This window comes from Scylla paramamosain, chromosome 31 (genome assembly GCF_035594125.1).
Source record: "Scylla paramamosain isolate STU-SP2022 chromosome 31, ASM3559412v1, whole genome shotgun sequence".
NCBI lineage: Eukaryota > Metazoa > Arthropoda > Malacostraca > Decapoda > Portunidae > Scylla > Scylla paramamosain.
The window spans coordinates 4329007-4354829 of NC_087181.1; the positions used below are offsets into that span (position 1 = coordinate 4329007).

Genomic DNA, 25823 nt, shown 5'->3' on the forward strand with positions numbered 1-25823 from the left:
ACCAAAACTGTACACGTCCCCAGATGGCAGCACTGGCTTTCCTCCCAGCACCTCGGGTGCCATCCAGGGACATTTTTCTACCTCGTCGTCGTCGGCCTCTTTGTTTTCCTTTCCTTGGTCCTCATCAGTGATTTTATCATCGAAGCATGCTAAAAACTTTTCAAAGGTATCCCCAGTTATTGCGTATTTGGCTTTCCTCCGTGAAACCTTCGCATGCTTTTCAGTCAGGTCGAATGGACGCTTATAGAGAATTTCCCCGATGTGACAAGCCAAGCCAAAGTCAATGATATGAAGATCTGGATCGCTGACGGCGCCGGTACACGTGATGTTATTGTACTTGATATCATTATGAACGTATCCCTTGGCATGGACTTCTTCCATTCGCTGACAAATGCTAATAAGTGATTTAAGGAATAGCTCAACCGAGCACTCGTCTAAATAATAGTCGTAAGTCTGCCCTAAGAACTCCTGGAGCAAAGCTGGTGGAGTCTGGCACACTGCCAGCAACCGTGGCACTCCACCAGCACCATTTACATTCACCAGAACGCGGGCCTCTCTTAACAACGGCGCTGGGTCGCCATCGCGCAGGAGTTCTTTAACGACCGCCTCAGTGCCCTCATACCGCAGCTGCTTGACGGAGCCGTAGCCTCCAGCACCCAGGTGGCGTCCAGGGCCCAGGCTGTGCAGCTGTTCCTCTGTCAAAAACGGGACGTGTCGCCGCAAAAACTGTGTGTCGTCTTCTTTAGGGTTTGACATTACTTTTTCATGAGAGGGCATCTCTTCTTCAGAAACAGGCATTACTTCTCCAGTGGACGACACTTCTTTAGGAGTACAGTCCTCCTTGTTAACGCAAGGGATCACTTCATTTACAATTGCTTCTTCAGGAATGGACGGTAATTCTTCAACAGCAGACGTTACTTCTTTAGTAGGATAAAGTGCTGTAGTAACAGACGGAATTTCTTTTCGGATACCTTCTATCTCCTTTAGACCAAGAGACGCCTCCATAGCGGGACAATTCGCCTCTTCATTCTTAATATCCTGCTGAGGAGCGATCCACACTTGCAGAGGAGGAGCCAGTTTCCTGGGCTCCTCGCCTGCCTTCACACGCCTCCGGTGTTTCCTGGCGGCCTCCCGTCGGGCCCACGCCACGCGTGCTGGGCCGATCGGCGGCGGCGCCATGTCAGTCTTCGTGGTCTTGTATTGAGTCTTGTCGCCCTGTGGTAGAAGCTGCTGGGTCCGCTGCTTTACCATGCTTGTGCAGGCGCTGGGATTATCTGTGCCAGTGATTTGCTTCTCCTTATTATTGAGAATCTTCCTGGAACCCATGATTCAGTCAGTCTTGCCGTAGCTAGGCAGCTACGGCAGACATGGGGGAGGGGGTAATATTTAACATGAAATGATGGCTCGGCAAGCTCTTACTCAGCTCCAAGCTCCTCTGCTAGGGACTCAGCCAATCAGGTGCGCCCGTTCTCCCCATCTGGCCAATCACATTCACCCATCCTTTCCCTTTATCAGTTTTTTATTATTATTACTATTATTATCATTATTATATTATTATTATTATTATTATTATTATTATTATTATTATTATTATTATTATTATTATCATTATTATTATTATTATATAATTATTATTAATATATAATAATAATAATAATAATAATAATAATTATTATTATTATTATTATTATTATTATTATTATTATATTATTATTATTATTATTATTATTATTATTGTTATAATTATTTTATTATTTATCATCATCATCATCATCATCATCATCGTCATTCTTATCATCATCATCATCATCATTATAATAATTATCATCATCATCAGCAGCAGCAGCAGCAACGTCATCATCTTGACTAGATGATACACTATAGTAGTAGTACAAAGTAGTATTACTATTACTGGTACTTATTAGCGAGGAAACTTACATTTTCTCGTCAGTGTCAGTGGGATAACCACACATATCTTTACAAATGTCTATGAAAATCAGACCAATGAACCTTTCCTGAGGATCCTTGTCCTTCATTATCTCTCTTCTTCCTTTTCTCGTTTCTTTTTCTCTTTTCTTCTCTTCCTCTTATTCACCATCACCACTGCCCATCATTATTTTTTTCCCTTCTCCCTCTCTTCTCTGTTTTTCCTTTTCAATTAGTTTTCCAAGACTGTGTGTGTGAACCTTGATTTCAATATGACTAGATGGATATTCTCGATGTAGCGATAATTTTGTGTTTATTCTCTCTCTCTCTCTCTCTCTCTCTCTCTCTCTCTCTCTCTCTCTCTCTCTCTCTCTCTCTCTCTCTCTCTCTCTCTCTCTCTCTCTCTCTCTCTCTCTCTCTCTCTCTCATATATCCCTTAACGGAGGTGCGTCGGGAGTGATCACATTTAAAATATAAAGTGGGGGCGCCATGGATCACACTGCATTCTCCCAGCACCAGATTACTACAGCCAGGAGCCGTGGAGGAGGTGACGGCCACAAGTCTTCGTTAATGTGTGTGTGTGTGTGTGTGTGTGTGTGTAGTAAATAAGGGTGCATATTTTATTTATTTATTTTTTTTCATATTTCGTGTTTTAAGAGACGAGGAGACGTTCCTTTGGTGGTAATAGCAATAAATGTTTTCATGAATGGTGTTACAATGTTGGGCAGGTTTTCAGACCATTTTCTCTTGATCGTAAACTTCTTAGAAAAACTTTTTTTTTTATTTAGAATGTAATACTGATTCATAGGGTAATTACCTGTGATAAATGGAAGGGATGACATGCGTTATTTAAAGATCACTTTAATTTTACATTCCACAATTTTACTTAACGCACTTATGGAACATAACCTGTGTTGTGACATTTATCATCGCTTTAAGTAGGATGACCCAAGTACAGAAATTATTAGTAAGTGTAGATATAAAAAAAACTGTCCAGTGTTTCAAAATATTTGCAAATATTCATGAATTATTCTTTGAAGCGTACAATTCTGTCTTTGTTGTACAACTGTCATATGACTGACTGCGTGCTTCATAAAATGGTCTTTATTGAACAATACTGAACAAACCAAGAGTTTTCTTTTCTGTGTTATAGCTCTTTCCTCCTGCATTAAGTTAAAAGTACATAGATAATAATTTCAGGTTTCTTTTTGCTTTTTTACATCTTCCCAATCGTATCAGTAAAGCAAGTATTTATAAAGCAGGTAATATGTGTATTTCTACTTATTTCAAGTTGTTATTGTTATGTTAGAAGTTACGCACAAAGTGATAACAAATTCTCTTGATAAATGTACTTACTCATGGCGGAAACACCTCAAAATTATGATGAAGGGAACTTTGAACTTTATTATTAATGTGCTCCATAGTTCGCTCTTAAAAGTGTTCCATTCCAAACCACCTGTGACAGAAGCCTTGAAGTATTACATAGTTTCACCTAGATCAGGTGACGCTTCATTCATTAACCTGTTACATTTCTTTTTCCATTTCCATTTTAGCAGACTGAATTAATTTTTCTTCTGTCACTGAAAATATGTACTTGTGAGGTATCATAGTGAATCACGGAAGCTTTCTGGTTCAGCGAGGTTTGATGTTCAATCTCCTCCGTCCTTCATTGTTTACCTGGTGAGAGTCATTGGCTCTGCTTCCCCACAATTGGGTTTGCCCTCAAAGTGGCTTGATGACATTCTGAACCCCACTGATCACAAGAGCGTCCACTCCCATCCTCGTGTTGCTGGGCTTTTGTACTGAAACTTCCACAAATAGTTGGATAAATTTTAACATATCGATTTTGAGATAGTGAAGATGTTTTATAGCAAAGACACGGTATATGCTTATCATACTTTTATATTCCTGTTTCTTCCTTTCCTTCCTTTTGTTTGTTTATTCGTTTGTTTGTTTCTTCTCTTCCTTCTTCTTCCTCCTCTTAAACTTTACGAGTCCTCTTAATGCCAAGCCTCCTGTCCCTAGTTCGTGTCCTCTCGTTCCCGTAACTTCCCCAGCACCTGAAGCCGTCATAGTCCACACTGTAACAAATTGCTCTCCTCCCCAGCCTCTTTTACTTAATGTTATCCTCCCGTCCGCCTCACCAGCCGTCATTAACCTCCCCCCAGGCTCACCTTTACTTGTAACGTCCCTCTTCCAACTTGTTACCTCCAGGAAAGTGTTTCTGTGATCCTTTCTCGATCCGCTTTCCCGCCATCGTTCGCTCTAGTATTAAACGCAAGAGAAAGCCAGCGAGGGATAACGAGTCGGACAAGTGCAATAGCCGGCCAAATTACTGCAATTAAAGAAAAAGTAAATAAACAAGAGTTGCACGGCGTCAATGTGCAATTAAGGAGCGAATGGCCGTATCTGCGAAATTAATGAACTATTTTTGTAGAGAAAGAAATTTGATCTGAAAAAGGTCGCCGATTTCTTCTCTGCTACAGGGCATGCATTGAGTGGCTTAGGAATAGTAAGAATAAGAAGAGACAATTGGTATAGAAGAGAAGGAAGGATCACATTACAAGTAACAAGAAGTAATGGACAGCAACACTCACCATACTGGCAGCGGGATCCGTAGAAGCCCCTGGGACAGATGCATCGGTTGTACACACACCGCCCTCCATTGTAGCAGAAGACGCGGCCACACGCAGCTGTAAACAGAGAAGTGAGCAGGACAGCCCACAACACCGCCCGTGCCCCTCCCATCATGACCAGTCTTCACGTGCTACACCAGAGTGTTCCTGTGCGCCTCGGCGGGCTCATTCCTACTCCTGCTGAGTTTTCTATAGCAGGGAAGGGACAGGCCTCGAATGGGTGTTCGATTTCGTGGGACCACTGGTGTGCTCGGAGCCACTCGATACAGATTTACTTCACCTGTTTTATATTCTGGAGAAATGTGTCGTAAATTCTCAGACGTTTCGTAATATTCTGTAATATTATTTTTTAACTAGTAGCATTGCACGTGAGCATGAATAGTTCCACTGATTAGAGGTTCTTATAATGTAATACGATTTTCTTACGCCAGTACATATTCAAAGGCTATTTTGTAGCAGCACTCACTGAACACAGCAAATAGTCTAAGCTGACGCAAGGATTTCCAAAGTGTGGATTCATGGGCTCCATGCTATGTGTGTGTGTGTGTGTGTGTGTGTGTGTGTGTGTGTGTTTGCTGAGGAATGTATCGATTATAGGTCATTCTACAATAGAGGACAACCCAATATCTTTTGATAAAATCTCCTCCATCTCCAGGTACACTTGTGGGCAGTAATTGCTCTTCCTTATTGGCTGTTGAGCGGCTGTAGCAGTGGTGGACCGCGGGCAGTGATTGCGCCCGAGAGGGTGAGGGCGCGGAGCTAGGGTGGAGGACAGGGACGAGATGTGGAAGACTGGAAAACAGAGTACCACCGGCAGGAAAGCTCTTGAGGCAGCATAGATATTGCTTTCTCTCTCTCTCTCTCTCTCTCTCTCTCTCTCTCTCTCTCTCTCTCTCTCTCTCTCTCTCTCTCTCTCTCTCTGGGTAAACAAAGGAACTATATATGAAGACTGACGGAAGAAGTGTTATTCTTTTACATCTTCTCCTCGATTAATTAAATGTATCACGGAGCCACAAAATGCGAGGCGCTTTTTCCCACATTCCTTATTTCATAACCGTTCAACGAGAAAATCCCTGAAGAATAATGTAAGATATTAGCTCCCAAATCGTTCTTTTGTCGTATTTGTTTCGTATTTGTGTTGGGAGTAGCCTCGTCTGTCGCCTAATTGTTCTTGGTCAGCTTCCTTTTCATTAATTATTTTTCATTCCATTCGTCATCGGTAATAAAACCAAGGGTATGAGAAGGAAACGTGAAATAAAAAGAGGTGTATAATATATTGTTAAAGACAAGCATGCAGTAGTTTTCAGTCAAATACATTAACCAGTGACGTCATCCCATCATCACATGCATTCTTAAACATTACAGCATCCACCGTGCTCTTTTGTTTCTGCCTTTCCATAACCTGCACAACTCAAAAAATTATCAAGGCATCTTATATATTGAAATATCTTTGTCTTGTTAAGTAGTTTCACTTTGTTAAGATGGCATTGATCATGATTTTTTTTCTTATAACTGTCAAGTAATACCCTATGGAAAATAAGAAAATAGAAAATAAACGCCCTCAAAGCAACCACCTCACATCTTCAAGCAACAACCCACCAGCGACGCAAGGCAATGACCAGCTGTTTTGTAACCGAAAAGTTTTGTAACCAGCTGTTTTGTAACCGAAAAGTCACCTTGGGCACAGCTGGACGCCTGGCTAACCTTGTGCTGCTACGCCACGACTGTACCGCATTGCTTCAAAGCGGCCTATCATTTGATTACATGAGACTGTAAATGAGACCTCGTTTCCCTTTCAGGCCTCATCACCAGAAAACGATCCATGATTAATTAACTTTACTTATCATCTCCATTTCGTTTGTCACAACATAATTACAGGTACAAGGGTGGCAGGAGAACGGTGTCATAAACGTGTGTAAAGGTTTGGAAACATTTTAGATAAATAAATGAATAATAGATAATATAACTGTTGCCACAAAACTAGCACAGTGTGTCCTTGATATTCTGAGTATGGCACAAGACAGAACGCCTTTTAAGGAAGCCTACATTAAACTGAATTATAAATGTTATCGTCCTCCAAGACATATTAGTTCATCTGTTTATCATCCTCAAAGATAAGAAAGGATCCGGGAATGAAAACGGAGAAGGAAATGTGGTGGTGTTAGAATTTTTAATCAACCAAAGCTCTATAGAGTATTTGAATCTCTCAGCCTGTAACGCAACACGTGACACGATACCTGACATTTTTCTTAGCGATGTAGTCTGTGTTAATGGATTTGATTTTCAGTTTCGTCGGTATCATATAAAAAATGGATAAAAAAAAAGGAAAAAGAGATCCTGCCGTTTTTATGAAGCTGTTACGAATGTGTGTGTTGTCAACATCGTAAAAGCTTTCATATCAAACAGAATTTCATATTATTGATAAAGGATTCGTACAGTTACACCTTTATCTCTCTTTTGGTTTTCTTCCTCATCTTCACTATGTTTAATTTGAGCAAACGAACACATTTCCAGAGTGAAATATATCTAAAAACAGCCGTAAAATTAGTACTCCCTTAAAAGATAAAAATTTCAAAGGATTGTGCGGAGTCTATAGCAATTGTTAGGTTTAGAGTGTCAGGTCATAGCGTAAGAATGGTTGTGTCTAATGCTAAAAGTGAATAGTCTTGTTATATAATGTACACAACAGCTACAGTCACCGGTGAGATCGAGAGCACCACTCACCACTGAGATCAAGAGGAAGTACGGATCCACACCCGAGAGGCTCGTGGGAGGGGCCGTGGAAAGAGGAGAGTGGTGACAATCTGGCCCGTATTGGTAAAGCCATGACAAACGCTTTTTCAAGAGGGAGTTATCAAGACACTTCTCACAATCTCGGATAATTTCGATAATCTTTAGGGACTGCAGTCTTCAATGAACCTTTTTTGTGCCTCTTTTGTTGCCTTTGACCAGAGCCGCTCTTTCATAAAAATGTTAATGAAAGGAAAATGTTTCTACAGGTTGCACTGAATTATAATTAAAATAACAGCGTGGACGCCTGTTTCTTCATGGAAATGTTCTTTTCTCGTATATGTTGTGTTTATCATAGTCAGTCTCTCTCTCTCTCTCTCTCGTATACACACACACACACACACACACACACACACACACACACACACACACACACACACACACACATCATTCGTCAGCAAATGGATAAATAAAGTCGTCAGGGAGGCCACAAAACTTCTCCACGTCGACTTGCATGTGTTGATGAACAGGATAATGAACGCACTGAACAGGCTTCTTCCTTCCACCTGCCTTCCTCTTTTTCTTCCTCTCTCTATTGCTCATTATTGTCTCTTTTCTTCTTTTCCTTCGCTTTCTATTCACCTCTTTGTACACCTTGTTCACCTCCTTGCTGGGATGTGAGGCGCTGGTTTGCAATCCTCACCCTTAAGGCACTCGAGGGACTCCCACAGCTGGTGTTGAAAGGCAGACTTGCACTGACTAAACATGTGGTTCAGGAATGTATGCTTCGAATGGTTCAGTGTGTCAGACGAAAAGTGGGAGCATTGCCTAGCCAGTGTGTTTGTTCTTATATTTGCAACTTATAAAAAGTATTGCTTGTAACAGTATGTTTCGTCATTTTTGTGAAGTCAAATGTATATCATCCTGCTAGTGATAATAAATGCCTTGCTACCAGCTCAAGTTATAATTCTCAAGAAGATAAATGAATATTTTGCTTTACCGTCCGCCAGATTGGGACAAGGAACAGCTGGCACCGTGCAGTCTGCAGTGCCAAGACTGCTTGGATGGATTATAAATAATTAGCGATGGGTGGCTGTGTGCCAGGTGTGTTGGGTGACGTGTTCTGGCCAGGACACAGGTCTTTCAAAGGCAAGCTGAGAGCGTGCAAGGGAATCATAGACCCTTGCGTTGTACTAGTGGGTGTTTGTGTGTAATTTTATATATTATATATATATATATATATATATATATATATATATATATATATATATATATATATATATATATATATATATATATATATATATATATATATATATATATATATATATATATATATATATATATATATATATAATACAGTTGACATGTAAGATTTGCCGAAGTGCCTGATACCCAGTGTGTTGTGAAGGTTCCCTTTCATTTGTAGCCATAGAGCACCGCCACCCGGAGTCACCTGTCCATTCAGCCATTCGTCGGTCACTCCCTCGAACTCGCTCTTCGAGTAAACAGAGAAGTAAAAGTCGCCATAAATTTTTCACTCTCCCACAGGCTGTAAATTTCCCTGCTAGATGGCAAGCCTCTCAACTGTTGTGTCAAGGCGGCGATGGGCCTTGACCGTCAGATTTTTGGGCTCGAGTCTGCCAAGAACATTTGTGTTGTGTTTTGTCTGAATCAAACCCTGTGCGGCGGTTGGCAAGGAGCTGCATGCTTGGGACTGTGATGGTGGCTTGCGTCAACACAGCGGCATGGCCTTGCCATGTCACCTCGCATACATTACCTCCTTGTAACACTCAACACAAAGACCACCATGCAGCCTAAACCACAACATAAACATTATCACCTCAGGGTGTATCATGTTGGAATCGCATTGTCTCGCTTCACGTTTCCCTTCACTCCTTGACCACAAAGCCCGGCACTTGGTCCTAAGTTGTAATCGTGTTGAGGGTCATCGACCAGCAGGACGAAACAAGAACTTCCAAATTAATCTTAGGAAACATAACCTCTGCTCCTCCTCCTCTTCCTCGTTCTTCCCCTTCCTCCTCCTCTTTCTCCTCTCCCTTTACTCCTCCTCCTCCTCCTCCTCCTCCTCCTCCTCTTATTCACCCTTGATACAGCCTCTCTCTGGCGAAAACAACATTAAAGGCCACTCAGATCTCTCAGGCTGACGCAAACCGAGTAAAATATTATGAAGGAGGTAACTAATTAACTTGCTACCTGAATACACGTGGCAAAATATTCGCTTCTTTGACGTACCTTCCTTTATTTAACACATGATGCTTTATCAGCTGATGTGTTTGTGTGTGTGTGTGTGCGGGTGAGTAGGTGGTTGGGTGGGTGTTTGTTTAGTGTTTTTTTTTCTTTTTTTTTTCTCTGCTTTTGTCGCAGCGTGCCCCTCCAGACATCAGGAAGTCTTATGGTCTCGTTATGGTGTCTGCCAATGTTTCGTGTGGCCTAAAGTTTGGAGCGGACTCAAGATGAAGAGGTATGGTCCGTTAGTGTGTGTGGCTGGAGTGTGTGCGGTGTGCGGTGCGAGTGGGCGGATTAGGGTGTGTCTTGGATTGAATCTATATATTTTTTCTCTGATAAAGCGAGTACGGAATTCAGACAGAAGTGTGAGGTGTGAGGAATAATTTTCAGTGGGGACATTATCAGGAATGAAGATGCTAAAACAGCTGTCGAAACGTCCCATAAAGTTGGTGTTAGTATGTATGTTAGCACCTATTTCCTAGAAGCTATTTCTTGCTAGTTTCCTTCACTTCCAGCCGTGGCGACTTTACATTTTCGAGAGTTTAAGTTACTGCTATTGTTTTTACCTTATATTGTAATCTCAGTTGTATCTTGCGCCTACTGTACTTCTTTTTTTTTTCTTTTCGTTGGACTTGTATACATCCGTCACCTGCACTCCCTTGTACCACCACCACCACCACCACCACCATCATCACCGCTGTGTCCGTGATGAGGCAGGCAACAGGTGGTGCTTCTGGTAAACACGTTAATAAGGAAATAGGTGAAGTTTGTAGCATTAATGAAAGACTGATGAAAGGAGGGGGTAACAAAACACAGGTGCACGTGGTCAGAGAGAGAGAGAGAGAGAGAGAGAGAGAGAGAGAGAGAGAGAGAGAGAGAGGGGGGGGGAAGGAAAGGAGCATAATCGGTAGGAGCATAATCGGTAGGCTCTCTCTCTCTCTCTCTCTCTCTCTCTCTCTCTCTCTCTCTCTCTCTCTCTCTCTCTCTCTCTCTCTCTCTCTCTCTCTCTCTCTCTCTGTCTCCTTACATTTCCTTTCCCTTCCTTCACTGTTCATTAGTTTCCTTGCCTCTCCTCTCTTCCTCTCTTACCTCCCTTTCTCCCTTCCTTCCTCCCTCCCTCTCTCCCTTCCTTCCTCTCTTCCTCTCTCCTTTCCTCCTCCCTCCCCTCTCTCTCATTTCCTTTCGTCTCCTTTTTCTTTTCTTTCCTTTCCATTTTTTTTCTTAACTTTCCTTCCCTTTCCTTTCTCCTCTCCTCTCCTCTCCTCTCCTCTCCTCTCTTCTCCTGTCCCCTTCCCTTCTCTTTTATCCCAGTGTCTCCGCTTCTCCTCCTCTTCTCTTCCCCTTCTGAGTCTCTCCCCTTCCTCACAAGTAATCAAACACAAATGGCCTGCACCTGGCTACGGGAAGGCAAGATGGCATTGTTTGGAGGTTCATTCATCCTCGGGGCTCTCGTTGTATACCCGTTGTATACTGTAATGTTTGGCAATTAGCAAAGAAGTACTGCCTCTCCCTCCCCCTCCCTTCCCTTCAGGTCGTCTGCTCCTTCAAATAGCCCTCAGCCTTGTACACCCTTGCCAGTCTCCCTCGACCTTTAAGTAACGTTTGGCTCTTTGTAATTAATTACTTTCTTTTCTTAAGGTAGTGTGCTAGCTCATTATCCCCCTTTGATCTCTTATCTCGTGGACGCTTCTACACTCACGTTCCCTTTGTTTTTCGTCTCAGAAAGGGTTGTGTCGGTGTTTAAGTGCGTGAGTTGTCTCGGTGAGTTAAATACTAATGAGTCAATTTCACGTTTGTCTTGAAGGAGGGCCGCCTCTCACCTCACAAACGGAACTTTCCATCTCTCTCTCAGATGCTACAGACATTTCTCTTTAAGGAGAAAGCCTCTATTTTCCATTAAGTGTAGCTGTTTTTTTCAATATTGTGGTCATTATTTTTACCTTTTAATTTTTGTCTTTTATTCTAAATCTTTCAGGTAATTTGATTTTCTAATTGACTTTAATATTGTAGCGGAGCTTTGTTTTTATTTTCCACGTGGTGCCTTAATTGTTCATCGGTAAACGAGTCAATAGTCGGAGAAAGTACCATTATCATAAAAAAAAAAAAATTTTGTGCTTATTACGTAGAAAAACGTCAAAATGCATACAAAGTACCCTATATGGGAAAACGAAAAGACGTTACGAGAAACACTTGTTTCTCGTATAAGTGTTTTTAATTTTCTTAGGTAACCAAACACTAAAAGCCATGAATAGCATTGTATATATATATATATATATATATATATATATATATATATATATATATATATATATATATATATATATATATATATATATATATATATATATATATATATATATATAAACATTACCAGAAACGTGTATTTTTAGTGTATTTCTTATCGTTAGATAACAAAACGTCAAAAAAAAAATAAGGAAAGAAAACTAGATTTCAAGAATCGTGTCTTTTGAGTGTTTATGAAGAAAATGCACCCTATATGGGAAAAAAAGCAAAAAAAAAAGTGAATTTTGAGTGTTTTCGACTACTTACGTACGTGTTTTGGTACTTACGTAACGTACGTTATGCATTCAATAACACCCTTTTATAGAGAAACAGGAGAACATTACCTAAAAGAGCTAATTTGAGTGTTATTGATGTTTTTACGTACAAAAAAAAAAGTAAAAAATGCATGCAAAGTACGTTATATTGCGAAACGTAAAGTCACTACGAAAAAAAACTCTATTATGGGCGTTTTTAATCTTTTTAGGTATTAAGCGATATAGGTATTAGCGATATAGGCACCAAAACGATTAAAACATGGAAAGCACCATATATACCGAAAAGTAAACAATATTATCATAAACGTCTCTTTTCATTGTTTCTGAGTTATGTACCAAAACGCTGAGAAGCATGCAAAAAACCTTAAATGGAAAAACTGTATATATTTACGAAAAAAAACGTGTATTTTTAGTGTTTTTTAGATTGTTACGTAGAAAAAAATATAAAATATATGCCAAGTACTCTACATAAAGAAACTAAAAGACATTACGAAGAATATGTATTATGACAGTTTTTTTCAGCAAAAAAAAAATCTAAAACGAATGAATATCACTGAATATGGAGAAACAGAATAAAATAAACAAAAACGTATATTTTGATTGTTTTCACATTATTAGGAACCAAGACGCCAAAATGCATCCAAAGTCTCCGATATTGGGGGGGGAAAAAACGAAATTAACCTATATGTTTCTTTTGAGTAATTTTGAGCATAGAATTCACCCTATATGATTATAGAAAAAAAAAATTACGAAAAACGTATCTTTTAAGTTTTTTTTTTACTTTTTATATACCAAAATAACCAAAAAATCAAGGAAAACACACTTTATAGAGAAACAGAATAACATTACCAAAAACAAGAATTTAGAGAATTTTCAGCTTACGTCGAAAATTGACCCAAATGCATGCAAAAAAATCTATATGGAGTGTTCAGCATCTCATTTACGGAAATTAGAAAACGCGTCTATAATTAGAAAAAAAGAACATTACCAAAAAATAAATAAATAAAAAATTGAGTGTTTTTCACATTGTTAGATATCAATACGACAAAATGCATAGAAAGAGCCCCTTACATTTAGAATCGAAATGACACTCAGAGAAACTGGTTTTTTGCGTTTTTTTTTTTTTTTTTGCATGTTAGGCACGAAAACGCTAAAAAGCATAAAGCACAACATATCAGAAAACATTACCAAAAATTTTTTTTCTCAGTTTTTAATCTAAAACGCATGCAAAACATCCTTTACGAAGAAACAGAATGACATTACCAAAAACAATTCTTTTGATTGTTTTTGAGCATGTTATGTACAAAAACAACAAAGATGCATGCAAAATAATCTATATAAAGAGCAAAAAGAACATTACCATAGACGTGTATTATTAGTGTTTTGAGCTTCTTAGGTACCAAAACCATAAAAACGGATAAATAGCACTTTATATGAAGGAACAGAGCAACATTACCAAAACCGTGTATATTGAGTGTATTTCACATTGTTAAGTACCAAAACGGCAAAAAGCATGCAATAAACCCCACATGAGGAAAGGAATCAAGTTTTCCAGAAACATGTATTTTGAATGTTTTGAACGTGTTGAGCAAACATAACGTTAAAAAAGCATGAAAATTAACGTATATGGGAAAAGAAAACAACTTTACGGATTAGATGTCTTTTTAAACGTTTTTGAGCTTCTTATATACTAAATCACTTAAACGCATGGAAAACAACCTTCTAGGAGAAACAGAATAATAAGTATATTTCTTATTGTTAGGTACCAAAACGGCTAAAAGCATGCAATAAAGCCTACATGAGGAAAGTAATCAAAATTTCCATAAACATGTCTTTTGAATGTTTTCATTGTGTTAAGCAACATAACGTAAAAAAAAAAAAAAAAAGAATATCAACCTATATGAGAAAACAAAACAACTTTTACAAAAAAGATGTCTTTTAAACGTTTTTGAGCTTCTTACATACCAAATCACTTAAACGCATGCAAAACAACCGTCTTGTAGAAACAGAATAATATTGCAAAACATAAGTATTTATAGCACTGAAATGCATGCAAAATACCCTATATGGGGAAACGAGAGAACATTACCAGAGACGTGTATTATAAGCGTTACTAAAACTCTAAAACACATGAATAGTATTTTATACGGAAAACCAGAACATTAATGAAAATGTGTACTTTCATAGTTTTTACATTGTTAATTACCAAAACGTGAAAATGCATGCAAAGCCTCCAATATGAGGAAGCGTAACGACATTACCAGAAACGTGTCTTTTCAGTGTTTTTGAGCGTGTACGATACGAAAACGTTAAAAAGCATGGAATTCACCCTGTATGCCAAAACAAAATAAAATTACGGAAAACTTTTCCTTTGGGTGTTTTCGATCGTACCAAAACAATAAAGCGCTTGCAAAACACACTTTATGGAGAAAGATAATAACATTCCCAAAAACGAGTATTTTGAGTGTTTTCAGCTTGTTACGTACAAAAAAGTCAAAAGTATGGAAAGTGCCTTTTATGAGGAAACGAAAAAGGCATTACGAGAAACGTGTATTTATGAATGTTTTTCTGCATCTTAGGTATAAAAACTTGAAATAGATTGAATAGCACTCTATATGTATGGAAATGCATGCACGAAAAATGCATGAAAAATACACTATATGTGGAAAGAAAATAGCGTTTCCACAAACGTGACTTTTGAGTTTTTATGAGGGTATTATCCAGAAAAAAAGCTAAAAAACATATAAAGCATTCTATATACGAAGATAAAACATTATGAAAAACGTGTCTTTAGAGTGTTTTAATCTATTTACGTAACAAAACGTCAAAACACATGCAAAACAATGTTTATGAAAAAAAAAAGTTCATTGTTTATGAGCTTGTTACGTACAATTACATCAAAATATATTGAAAGTACCTTATACGACGAAACGAAAAGACATTATGAGAAAAGTGTATTGAGTGTTTTTGAACATAGGTAAAAAGAAAAAAAAAAACTCGAAAGCGCTAGAATAGAAATCTATATGGAGAAATAAAACAACACACCAAAAAACATTTTTAATGTATTTCATATTCTTATGTACTAAAACGGCAAAATGTACGTAAATCCCCCTATATTGGTAAAATATACAAGACTTTTAGAAATGTGTCTTTTTTAGTTTTTATGAGCGTGTCAGGCACTAAAAAATTGGATAAGTAAGGGAAGCAACCTATGTAAGACAGCAAAACAACATTACCGCTTTTCAGCGTTTTTAAACTACCTACGTACGAAAACTGTAAAATGCCTCAAAGACCACGCTTTATGTAGAAACAAAATAACATTACCAAACATAAGTATTTTGATTGTTTTGAGTTTGTTACGTATAAAGAAGCTAAAATCCGTGCACAGTACCCTATATGAGGAAACGAAAAGACATTACAAGAAACCTGTATTATTAGTGTTTTCAGCTTCCTAAGTACCAAAACACTGAAACGCATAAAAAACACCCTATAGAAGAAACAGAGCAACATTACCAAAAACATGTAATTTGAGTGTATTCCTCATTGTTAGGTACCAAAACGCAAAAATAGAAGCAAAGTACCTTGTACATGGAAAGGAAGGGAGATATCCAGGAACGTATCTTCTGAGTGTTTATGAGAGTACTAGGCACTAAAACACTAAAAAGCATGAAAGTCACCGTATGAGAGAAAATAATATACCAAAAAAGTCTCTTTTCAGTGTTTTTTGAGCTGTTGGCGTACTAAAATGCTGAAATGCATGCAAAACAGCTTTTATGGAGAAACATAAAAACATTACCGAAAACAAATATTTTGAGTATTTCGGATCTTTGTAGGTAGAAAAACGCCAAAATGCATGGAAAGTACCCTGTACAGAGAAACGAAAAGATATTACAAGAAATGTGTATTGAAAGTGTTTTTGAGCTTATTAGGTATGAAAACGCTGAAACGCATAAAGAATTCTTTATATGGAGAAACAGAACATTCTCAAAAAGCGTGTATTTGAAGTGTTTTTCATATTATTATGTACGAAAACGACAAAATGCATGCAAAGTTCTTACTTGTATAGGAAAACGAAGCGACATTAAAAGAAACGTGTCTTTTGAGTGTTTTGGAGAATCTTAAGCACAAAAAGCGCTAAGAAGCCTGGAATTTACTCTATATGGCGATACAAACCATACGAAAAAATACGAATACGAAGATACGAAAAATGTGTCTTTTCAGTCTTTCTGAACTTCATAAGTACAAAAATGCTAAAAAGGCATGCAAAACATACTTTATGGAGAATGAGAATAGCATTATCATAAAAGAAATAGTGTTTTTGTTCTTATTACGTCGAAAAAATCAAAATCCATGCAAACTACCCCATATGGGGAAACGAAAAGACGTTACGAGAAACACGTATTTCTCGTATGAGTGTTTTTAAGTTTCTTAGGTAACAAAACACTAAAAGCCACAAATAACACTATATTGAAAAAAAAAACATTACCAGAAACGTGTATTTTTAGTGTATTTCTTATCGTTAGGTAACAAAACATGCAAAGCATCCTCATTAAGCAAAGAAAACTAGATTTCAAGAATCGTGTGTTTTGAGTGTTTATGAAGATAAAGCAGGAGAAAAATACAAAAAAAAAAAAAAGATTTTGAGTGTTTTCAACTACTTACATACGAAAACGATAAAACGCATGCAAAACGCGTTATATAGAGTAACACAATAACATTAGCAAATAAAAGTATTTTGAACCTTACAAAAATGTACTCCTAAATTAGGAAACGAAAAGACTTAACGAGAAACGTGTATTTTGAGCATTTTTGAGGTTCTTATTTTTTAAAACATGAAAACGCATGAATAGCATTCTATATGAAAAAAAAAAAAAAAGGAAAAACATTACCAAATTTTAAGCATATTTCACATTGTCAGATATAAAAATGCCAAAAATGCATGCAACGCATCATATATGGGGTAAGGAAACAAGATTTCCAAAAAACATATCTTTTTAGTGTTTATGAGTGTTCACCGCCAAAACGAAAAAGAACATGAAAACTCCTTATATGAAAAAATAAAATAAAATAAATAAATAAATAAATAAATAAAATAGACTTAATGGAAAAACATAATATTTGACGAAAACAAGTATTTTGAGTGTTATTTTAGATTCTTACGAAGATAAACGCCAAAATCCATAGAAAGTACCCTAGATGGGGCAACGAAAACATATTACAAGAAACATGTATTATCATTGTTTTTAGAGCTTCTTAGGTATCAAAAGGCTAAAACAAATAAATAAATAACTGTATAAGTAGAAACAGAACGGCATGACGAATATGTGTTTTTTTTTTTTGTTTTTCCATATTTTTAGGTACGAAAACGCAAAAATGCAATAAAAGTCTCCTATGTGGTTAAACATTACGGCATTACCAGAAACATGTCTCTTGATTGTTTTTGAGCCTGTTACACAGGAAAACGATATATGGGAATAAAAAATAACATTATGAAGAACATGTATTTTCAGTGCTGTTGAATTCCATATGAACCAAAACGATATATGCATGTTAGGTATGCAAAACACACTTTATTAAAAAAAAAATGAATAAAATTAATATTTTCCAGTGTTTTTGAGGTTGTTACGTAGAAAAACGGGAAAAAGCATGTAAATTATTCTATATGGGGAAACGAAAAGACATTACCAGAAACATGTAGGCATTATAAATGTTTTTGAGCTTTTATGGTACCAAACCCTTAAATTCGTTAATACTATTTCAAGAAACAAAACAATATTACGAAAAAGATGTAATTTCAGTGTTTTTCACATTGGTAGGTACCATTAGGCCAAAATGCATGTAAAGCAACCTATATCTGTAAAAGAAACGCATTTTCTAGAAAGTTGTCTTTTGAATGCTCTAAAAAGCATGGAAAGCACCCTATATAGGGAAAAAAAACCACTTCATTAAAAAAAAATGTGTCTTTTAAGTGTTTCTGAGCTACTTATCAGCTACGTATCAGAACGTTAAAACGCATGCAAAACTCTTTCATGGTGAAACAAAATAACATAACAAAAATAAGTATTTTGTGTGTTCTTGAAATTGTTACGTATCAAAACGCCAAAATGCATGACTATATGGGGAAATCAAAAGACATTACGGTAGACATGTATTTGAGTATTTTGAGCTTCTTACTTACCAAAACGCTAAAAGACATGAATAGCAATAAATATGGAAAAACAGAACAACTTAACAAAAACCGTATTTTTGTAGTGTGTTTCACAGTGTTAGGTACCAACACGTCAAAATGCTTGGCAACTACCTTATATAATGAAACAAAACGATATTATCAGAAAGTGAGTGTTTTTAAGATTCTTAGGTACCGAAATGCTAAAAGGTGTGTATAGCATTCAATATGGAGAAACATTACGATAAAAGTGCATTTTCACTTTTTTTTTTCTCAGGTACCAAAACGACAAAATGCATGGAAAGCACTTTATGTGGGGAAATGAAATGACATTACCAGAAAAGTGTACAACCTATTCGGGAATACAAATGAACATTAACAAAATCGTGTTTTTTGTGTGTTTTCAAGCTTCTTTCATAACAAGATGCTCAAATGCATGCAAAATACCCTTCTTGAACAAACGTAATAACATTACCAAAGTCTTGAATTTTGAATATTTTTAACTTACATACAAAAACGCCAAAATGCATGTAAAGTACTCTATAATGGGAAACAAAACGATTTTACCAGAGACGTGTATAACGATTGTTTTTGAGCTTCTTAGGTAGGAAAATGCTAAAACAAGTTAACAACTCTATATGAAGAAAAAAAATAAATAAATAATGCAAAAAAACATGTTTTAATTATTTTTCACCTTATCAGGTACCAAAACACCAAAATGCATGCAAAGCACGTCATTTGATGAAAAAGAACAACGTTCCCAGAAAACGTATATTTTAAGTGTGTTTGAGCTCGTTAGATATCAAAACGCGAATATGCATGCAAACCACTCTATACGAGGAAACGAAAAGACATTGTGAAAATTGTGTATAAGGATTTTTGAGATTCTTAGGTACTAAAAAGCAAAAATGCGTTAATAGCACTCTATATGGAGAAACAGAAAATTTTTACTGAAAACGTGTATTTTGAGTGTTTTTTTTACAATGTTAGGTACCAAAACGTAAAAATACACGAAAAATACTCTATATTGGGAAACAAACGACACTATCAAAAACGAATATTTTAAATGTTTTTGAGCGTTTTAAGTACCAAAATGCTAAAAAAAAAAAAAAAAAAATTGAAATAAAACGATACTTCTAGAAACATTTTTTTCATTATTTTTGAGCTTCTTAGGTACCAATAAATAAAAAAAAACACACAAAAAAGCCTGAAGAACATTCTATATGGATTTAAAGGAAGAAAAGAAAAATATAGCATTACCAAAAACGTGTATTTTGAGTCTTTTTGAGCTTCTTTGTTACCAAACCTTAAAAGCATGCGAAACACCCTATATTGACAAACATAATAATATTAACAAAAAATTGTGTTTTCAGAAATTTTGATTTTGTTTGTAGAAGAATGGATAAAAGATCCAAAATACCCGATATGGTAGAACAAAATTTATTTACCAGAAACGTTTCTTATAAGTGTTATTCACCAGAGGTAAGAAACCGTTAAAACGCGTGAATATGCTGAATATGCGTGAATATGCTCTATATGCTTAAAAAGAACGGGTTTTTTTCTTTTTTTCACAAAACGCCAAAATGCATACAAAAAACTTAGTGTTTTTTTTATCGTTTTAATCGTTTTAGACACCAAAACGCTAAAAAGTATGGAAATAACCAAAAAAAAAAAAAGTGTTTTCAGTCTCTTTAAAGAAAAAAAAAATGTCTCATGTGTTTTTGAGCTACTTGCGAAAACACAAAAATGCATGGAAGAAACAGGATAACATTACTGAAAACGTTTTTTTTTTTTTTTTTTTTTCGTAGGAAACGATATTACAACGATATTACAAGTGTTCCTGAGCTTCTTACGTAGAAAATGCTTGAAGAGCACTTTACATGGAGAAACAGAACAACATTCCTAAAAATGTTTATTTTGAGTTTTTACAATGTTAAGTACCAGAACGCGAAAATGCATGGAAAGCGAGTATTGTGTTTTTGAGCTTCTTAAATACCACGCTATATGGAGGAACAAAACTAAAATCTAAACACAGCCCATCACAGGTCGAACTTAGCCTGGTGCCACAGAAAGTTTGACCAGTCGTAGTTTACATATATATGTTTCTTCCTCTGATGGCGGTGACGCTGCTGTTTCTTCCCCCGATAACAGTGGTGGTAATTCTTTTTCTTTGCTTCTTTTTCTTGTTTTCTTCCTCTGATGGCTGTAATGCTGCTGCTTCTTCTTCCTCTGATGGCGTTGCTTCCTGTTGTTGTTCTTCTAAGACAGTTTGGTGGTCTGAATTGTATGGTGATAGGGTATTCAGAGTGGGGATAGTAGGAGTACTGCACACTCACCTCCCTTGCTCCCCAGTCATAATTCAAGTCAGGTTGGTGGAAGACTGGGAAGGGTAGGGAGGTGCAGCACACTCACCTCCCATGCTCCCCAGGTTACATTTGTAACATCAGTCAGGTTGGTTGTTTTTGGAGTTGCCGGGGTCAGTCAGTCAGGCCCAGTCAGTCAAGGGTAGTGCTACGCACTCACCTTGCCAAGATCAGAGGGGTGGTGGTGGTGGTGGTGTGTACATTTGGAGTTGGTAGGATGAGTCACATTGGTGGTCAAAGTCAAACTGGGAGACTGGGAAGTGTAGGGAGGTGCTGCACACTCACCTCCCGTGCTTCCCAGGGGCGGTCAGGATGGTGGGTCTTTGGAGCTGCCAGGAGGAGTCACGGGAAGTGCTACGCACTCACCTTGCCAGGATTAGTTGCCAGGGTGGGGAGTACTGGTGGTGGTCGGTACAGTTAGAGTTGCTAGGATGAGTCAGATTGGTGGTCAAAGTCAAACTAGAAGGCTGGGGAGGGAGGGAGGTGCTGCACACTCACCTCCCGTGCTTCCCAGGTGGGGTGGTGGTCTTTGGAGTTGTCAGGGTCAGTCAGGTTGGTATTGTTTTATTTTTATTATTTATTGTTGATTGCCAGACTCAGTCATTTTATTGAGGGGGGAGTAGGAGTTTTATTGTTTTTACTTTATTTATTTTTGTTTTTATTTATTTATTTTTATTTTTCATTTATTTTGGGAAGGGTAGGGAAGGGTAGGGAGGTGCTGCACACTCACCTCCCATGCTCCCCAGGTTACATTTGTAACATTTGTGAGATTGGCTGTTTTTGGAGTTGCGGGGACACAGAGTAGGAGGTACTGTTGGTCTGTACATTTGGAGTTGTTCTTTGAAGTTGCCAGGATGAGTCAGGTCAAACTGGGAGACTGGGAAGTGTAGGGAGGTGCTGCACACTCACCTCCCATGCTCCCCAGGGCCAGTCAGTTAGGTGATTACATATCTCTAAGTCAGTCAGGTTGGTTGTTTTTGGAGTTGCCAGGGTCAGTCAGTCAGGGTCAGTCCAGGGAAGTGCTACGCACTCACCTTGCCGAGATCAGAAGGGTGGTGGTGGTGGTGGTCTGTACAGTTGGAGTTGCTCTTTGGAGTTGGTAGGATGAGTCAGATTGGTGGTCAAAGTCAAACTGGGAGACTGGGAAGGGTAGGGAGGTGCTGCACACTCACCTCCCGTGCTTCCCAGGTGGGGTGGTGGTCTTTGGGGTTGTCAGGGTCAGTCAGTTGGTATTGTTTTATTTTTATTATTTATTGTTGATTGCCAGACTCAGTCAGTTTTATTGAGGTGCCACTAGGAGTTTTATTGTTTTTGTTTTATTTACTTTTTTTTTACTTATTTTATTATTATTATTATTATTATCATTATTATTTATACCCATATATATTTTATTCTTTTTAGTCTGGCAGTCCGTAGACTTGGGGAGAGAAGGGAAGTGCTGTGCACTCACCTCCCTTGCTCTCCCGAGGTCCGAGGTGGTAAGGAGGTTTTTATTTATTTTTATTCATTTATTTATTTATTTTTATTTATTTATTTTATTTTTTTTTTTTTGCGTGGTAGGTTAGGAGACAAAGGAAGTGCTATGCACTCACCTTAATTCTTTATTTATTATTTTTTCTATCTTTTGCCTGGTAGGTTGGAAGAGAAGGGAAGTGCTATGCACTCACCTTTATATTTTTTTTTCCGATTAGGTGGAGAGAAGAGAAGTGCTATGCACTTACCTTTATTTTATTTTTTTTATTTATTTTTTCTATTTTTATTATTTTTTGCCTGGTAGTCCGTAGACTTGCCAGGGTTAGGTAGGGGAGAGAAGGGAAGCGCTGTGCACTCACCTCCCTTGCTCTCCCGGGGGCCGGTAAGGCGGTGCCTTCCTCCCCTGGGGAGGGGTAGGGAGGTGCTGCGCACTCACCTCCCCTCCTCCCCGTGGGCAGTTCCATCACACATGGTGATGGAGGGATGCTCTTTCAAGGTTTTTGTGAGTTCCGAGAGGGGGGTTCGAACCTACGCGCCCCTCACTTCCCTAACGCCAAACTCCAAGTGCATCACTCTACCCACTGGGCCACGAGGGCCCTTTTTCTTTTTTTTAAAGTTGGTCTATTTCCCCATCTTCCCCATCTATTTTGTAAAGTTGCTCTATTTAACCACCTTATGTTCACGCCAGTATGTATTATGAATTATGATGTGAATTATTTTCATGACGTTATTTATTTATTATATTTTGTATGGGATAAGACCGCTGGCATCCCACACACACTGGGTTCCCAAGACTGTCACTACGCCATGAAACCCCAACGGTAAACAAGATATATTTGAACACATCATTTCCCTTCCTGTGTTCATGCAGCACCAAAAGTTCAATAAGAAAAACTGCTGCTCATTCTAATGTGAACGTTCATCCCACAGTGATAATTAGATAACTGTTGACTTGTGGGAGTATGTCGTGGAGTACAAATAGCAGTAGGTAAGATCAGAGAACTTTACAGAGGCAGGAATTCCTTGGTTATGGAGCAGCCTTCTGGAACCCTCCCTTGTGCTGCACCACCACCACCACCACCGACAACAACAACAACAACACACCATTACACCTGTCCATCCTGCAGCACGAGAATGACTCCGCCCAGAGAACCACGGATTGCTTTATTCGTAATTCACGTCCACTCTCAACATAGACATCAATCAAATTATGTCACTGAAAAAAGTTGGTGAAGCACTCACTTCTTCACACAGGCTTTACTACCTATCAGCAGGATGAAAGCTTCCGACTGGGAGGAAGGGCGGCGTCGGGAAGGATTAAGAGAGAGAGGGTAGGGGGGACCAGCGGAGGCTGGAAGTGTGGTTATGCTAAATAGGTATAAAAAAGAATACTGCATGAAAAAGAAGAAAGACCTGTGCCCCTCCCACCCCTGCTCCCCGCGTGAGGCGATACGTGCTGAAGTGGTAATGTTGTTGTTGTTATTATTTTATTATTATTATTATTATTATTATTATTATTATTATTATTATTATTATTATTATTATTATTATTATTACTATTATATTATTTATTATTATTTTTCTATTATTTATTATTATTATCATTATTATTATTATTCTTATTATCATTAAAATTATCATTATTACCGTCATCATCGTCATCAGCACCATCATTGTAGTGTAGCTGGTTTGTGTCTTTTTATTTCCGCGTCGTATCTTGTAAGCTGTAAGTTTTAATAGTTCAGTATTTGTAATGATGGAGACCTTGTTTTTTATTCTTTATGCTCTGCACGGTGTCATTGGCATTTACATCTATATTTCCTAGTGTTTTTTTTTCTGTTACTTATGTACTGAATCTATTTGTTTTGCAGAATTGTTTTATTACCATACAACTTGATTTTCGCTCAAGTTAACATTTATGTAGATTTACTTATTTGTGTTGTGTAGGATACTTTCTTCTTAAGTGTGTTGAGGTTTGTGTTTTTCTTCTTTTATGTTCACTAGGTAACGGTGCACACAGGAATTATAAATGTTACTAATAATGATAATACTGATTACGGATGACAAACTAAACTGATGAATAAACATCGAAAAATTCATTTTAATAAAGCACATTTTGCATAGTGCTTTATAAGAAGCGCTGCGCACATGGACTTTAGAGATGCGATGTACCTTAAACTTAAAATGAAGCCCTAAGGCAGAGTGAGTGGTGGGTGGAGCTGAAGGCAGTACACTCAGGGTTCCCAGATTACTGAAGCAGAAAAAGGCCAAAGCCAACAAAAAAATCAATAAATAAATAAAAAATAACACAAAACGGACAAACGCACTACAAAAAGACCCAAAAACATGCAGTAAAAAAATCCAAAGTTTATATTATACACGATGTGTACTGAGCACTGGGCTATAGCGGACTACTGGAGTGGCGATCTGTGTATACAAGTGCCACGTACTTCGTCAGTCCTTCGCCTGGGCCAAAAAACGGAAACGAATTCAGAGAATTCAATTCCAGTGTGAGAATACCGACAGTGGAAGAGAGTTACTTGTAACGGTATGTGCTAGGCAACTAGGCCTAAGGCCATACAGCTCCCGACGCCTCATCTGAAACCTGACCCCAATCCAATGTACACTAACTGAGATTGGTGGGTTCAGGAGTGAATGCAAAAATACTAACAACACATTATGAAAACGTTCTTGGCACAAAGAAGTGGCCGTGTTCATGACGTGTACCATATACCTACGTCCCTACTTCATAACCATGGGGAAGGACTTTCGCTCTGCAGGCATTATGTTACTGTAGCAGCAATGTCATAACAAGCTAATCGTTATTATTCCATACACTTGACCTTCGCTGAATATCATTTAAGTATTTTTTTCCTCATATAAAATTAATCAATGAGTGCACGCGGGCCACACTAAATCGACTGGCGCGCGGGCCTACAGTTCAATCACACTGCTCTAGACATTTTTCTTTCCCACTCGACATAAATATAAACAACCAGAACGATCGCTTTTGGGGGATGGAAAACGAGTTTACCAATGACTCATCATAACAAAATATACGGTACTACCATAGACAGCACCCTATCAACGTACTCCTGGCTTGTTCATGAATACAGGTAGCTGTTGATAGGAAGCCTTAAATTACATCAGCCGCTTGAAAAAAAAAAAAGAAAAAAAAAAAAAACACGCCAGAGTTCAGCCGTGGACTCGCGCGTCATCAGCATCATCACCCAGTTGATTTGTCCAATTTTCCCTTATTGTTATTCAATAGCAATAAGAAAAAATGGCAAAAACTGCAAGGATAACCATGGTAACAGAAGGAAAATAAAGGAAAACATACGCGCACTTGACAACTTGAAAAAAAGTTTTGTCTTAGGTGGCGGTGAACAAACTTACCATATTAAATAAACTTGTTATGGCCAAATGGAGCATATTTAAGCAACATATTTAAAAAAAAAATAAATAATAATAATAATAATAATAATAATAATAATAATAATAATAATAATAATAATGTAATTCATGGCAAACCAGATATCCTTAGACCAAATGCATGAAAAAAGCCAAAAATTATGTTTTGGCCTAAAAAAGGCGAATCTGCCAGTCCTGATCTCCGACAACGTGACGTCATGCGCGGAAAATTGAAAAAAAAATTGTAACAAAAGAGGGCTTGCTGGGTTCTCTATACTGTGCCTGGCGCTTTCAAGAGAGCCATCAGTCA

The 25823-nt window shown here is 37.7% G+C and overlaps 2 protein-coding genes across 4 annotated transcripts in view; one reads left to right on the forward strand and one right to left on the reverse strand.

Annotated features, from left to right (window-relative positions):
* The window catches only part of LOC135116275 (multiple epidermal growth factor-like domains protein 6), a 35519-nt gene extending 30382 nt beyond the window's left edge, over positions 1-5137 (reverse strand). Inside the window, exon 1 of the mRNA XM_064033639.1 lies at positions 4524-5137. Within this exon, the coding sequence (XP_063889709.1) occupies positions 4524-4677 (154 nt within the window). The 5' untranslated portion in view covers positions 4678-5137. The remainder of the gene's footprint in view (positions 1-4523) is intronic.
* The window catches only part of LOC135116399 (uncharacterized), a 294907-nt gene that overhangs the window by 34018 nt on the left and 235066 nt on the right, over positions 1-25823 (forward strand). The window lies entirely within an intron of this gene.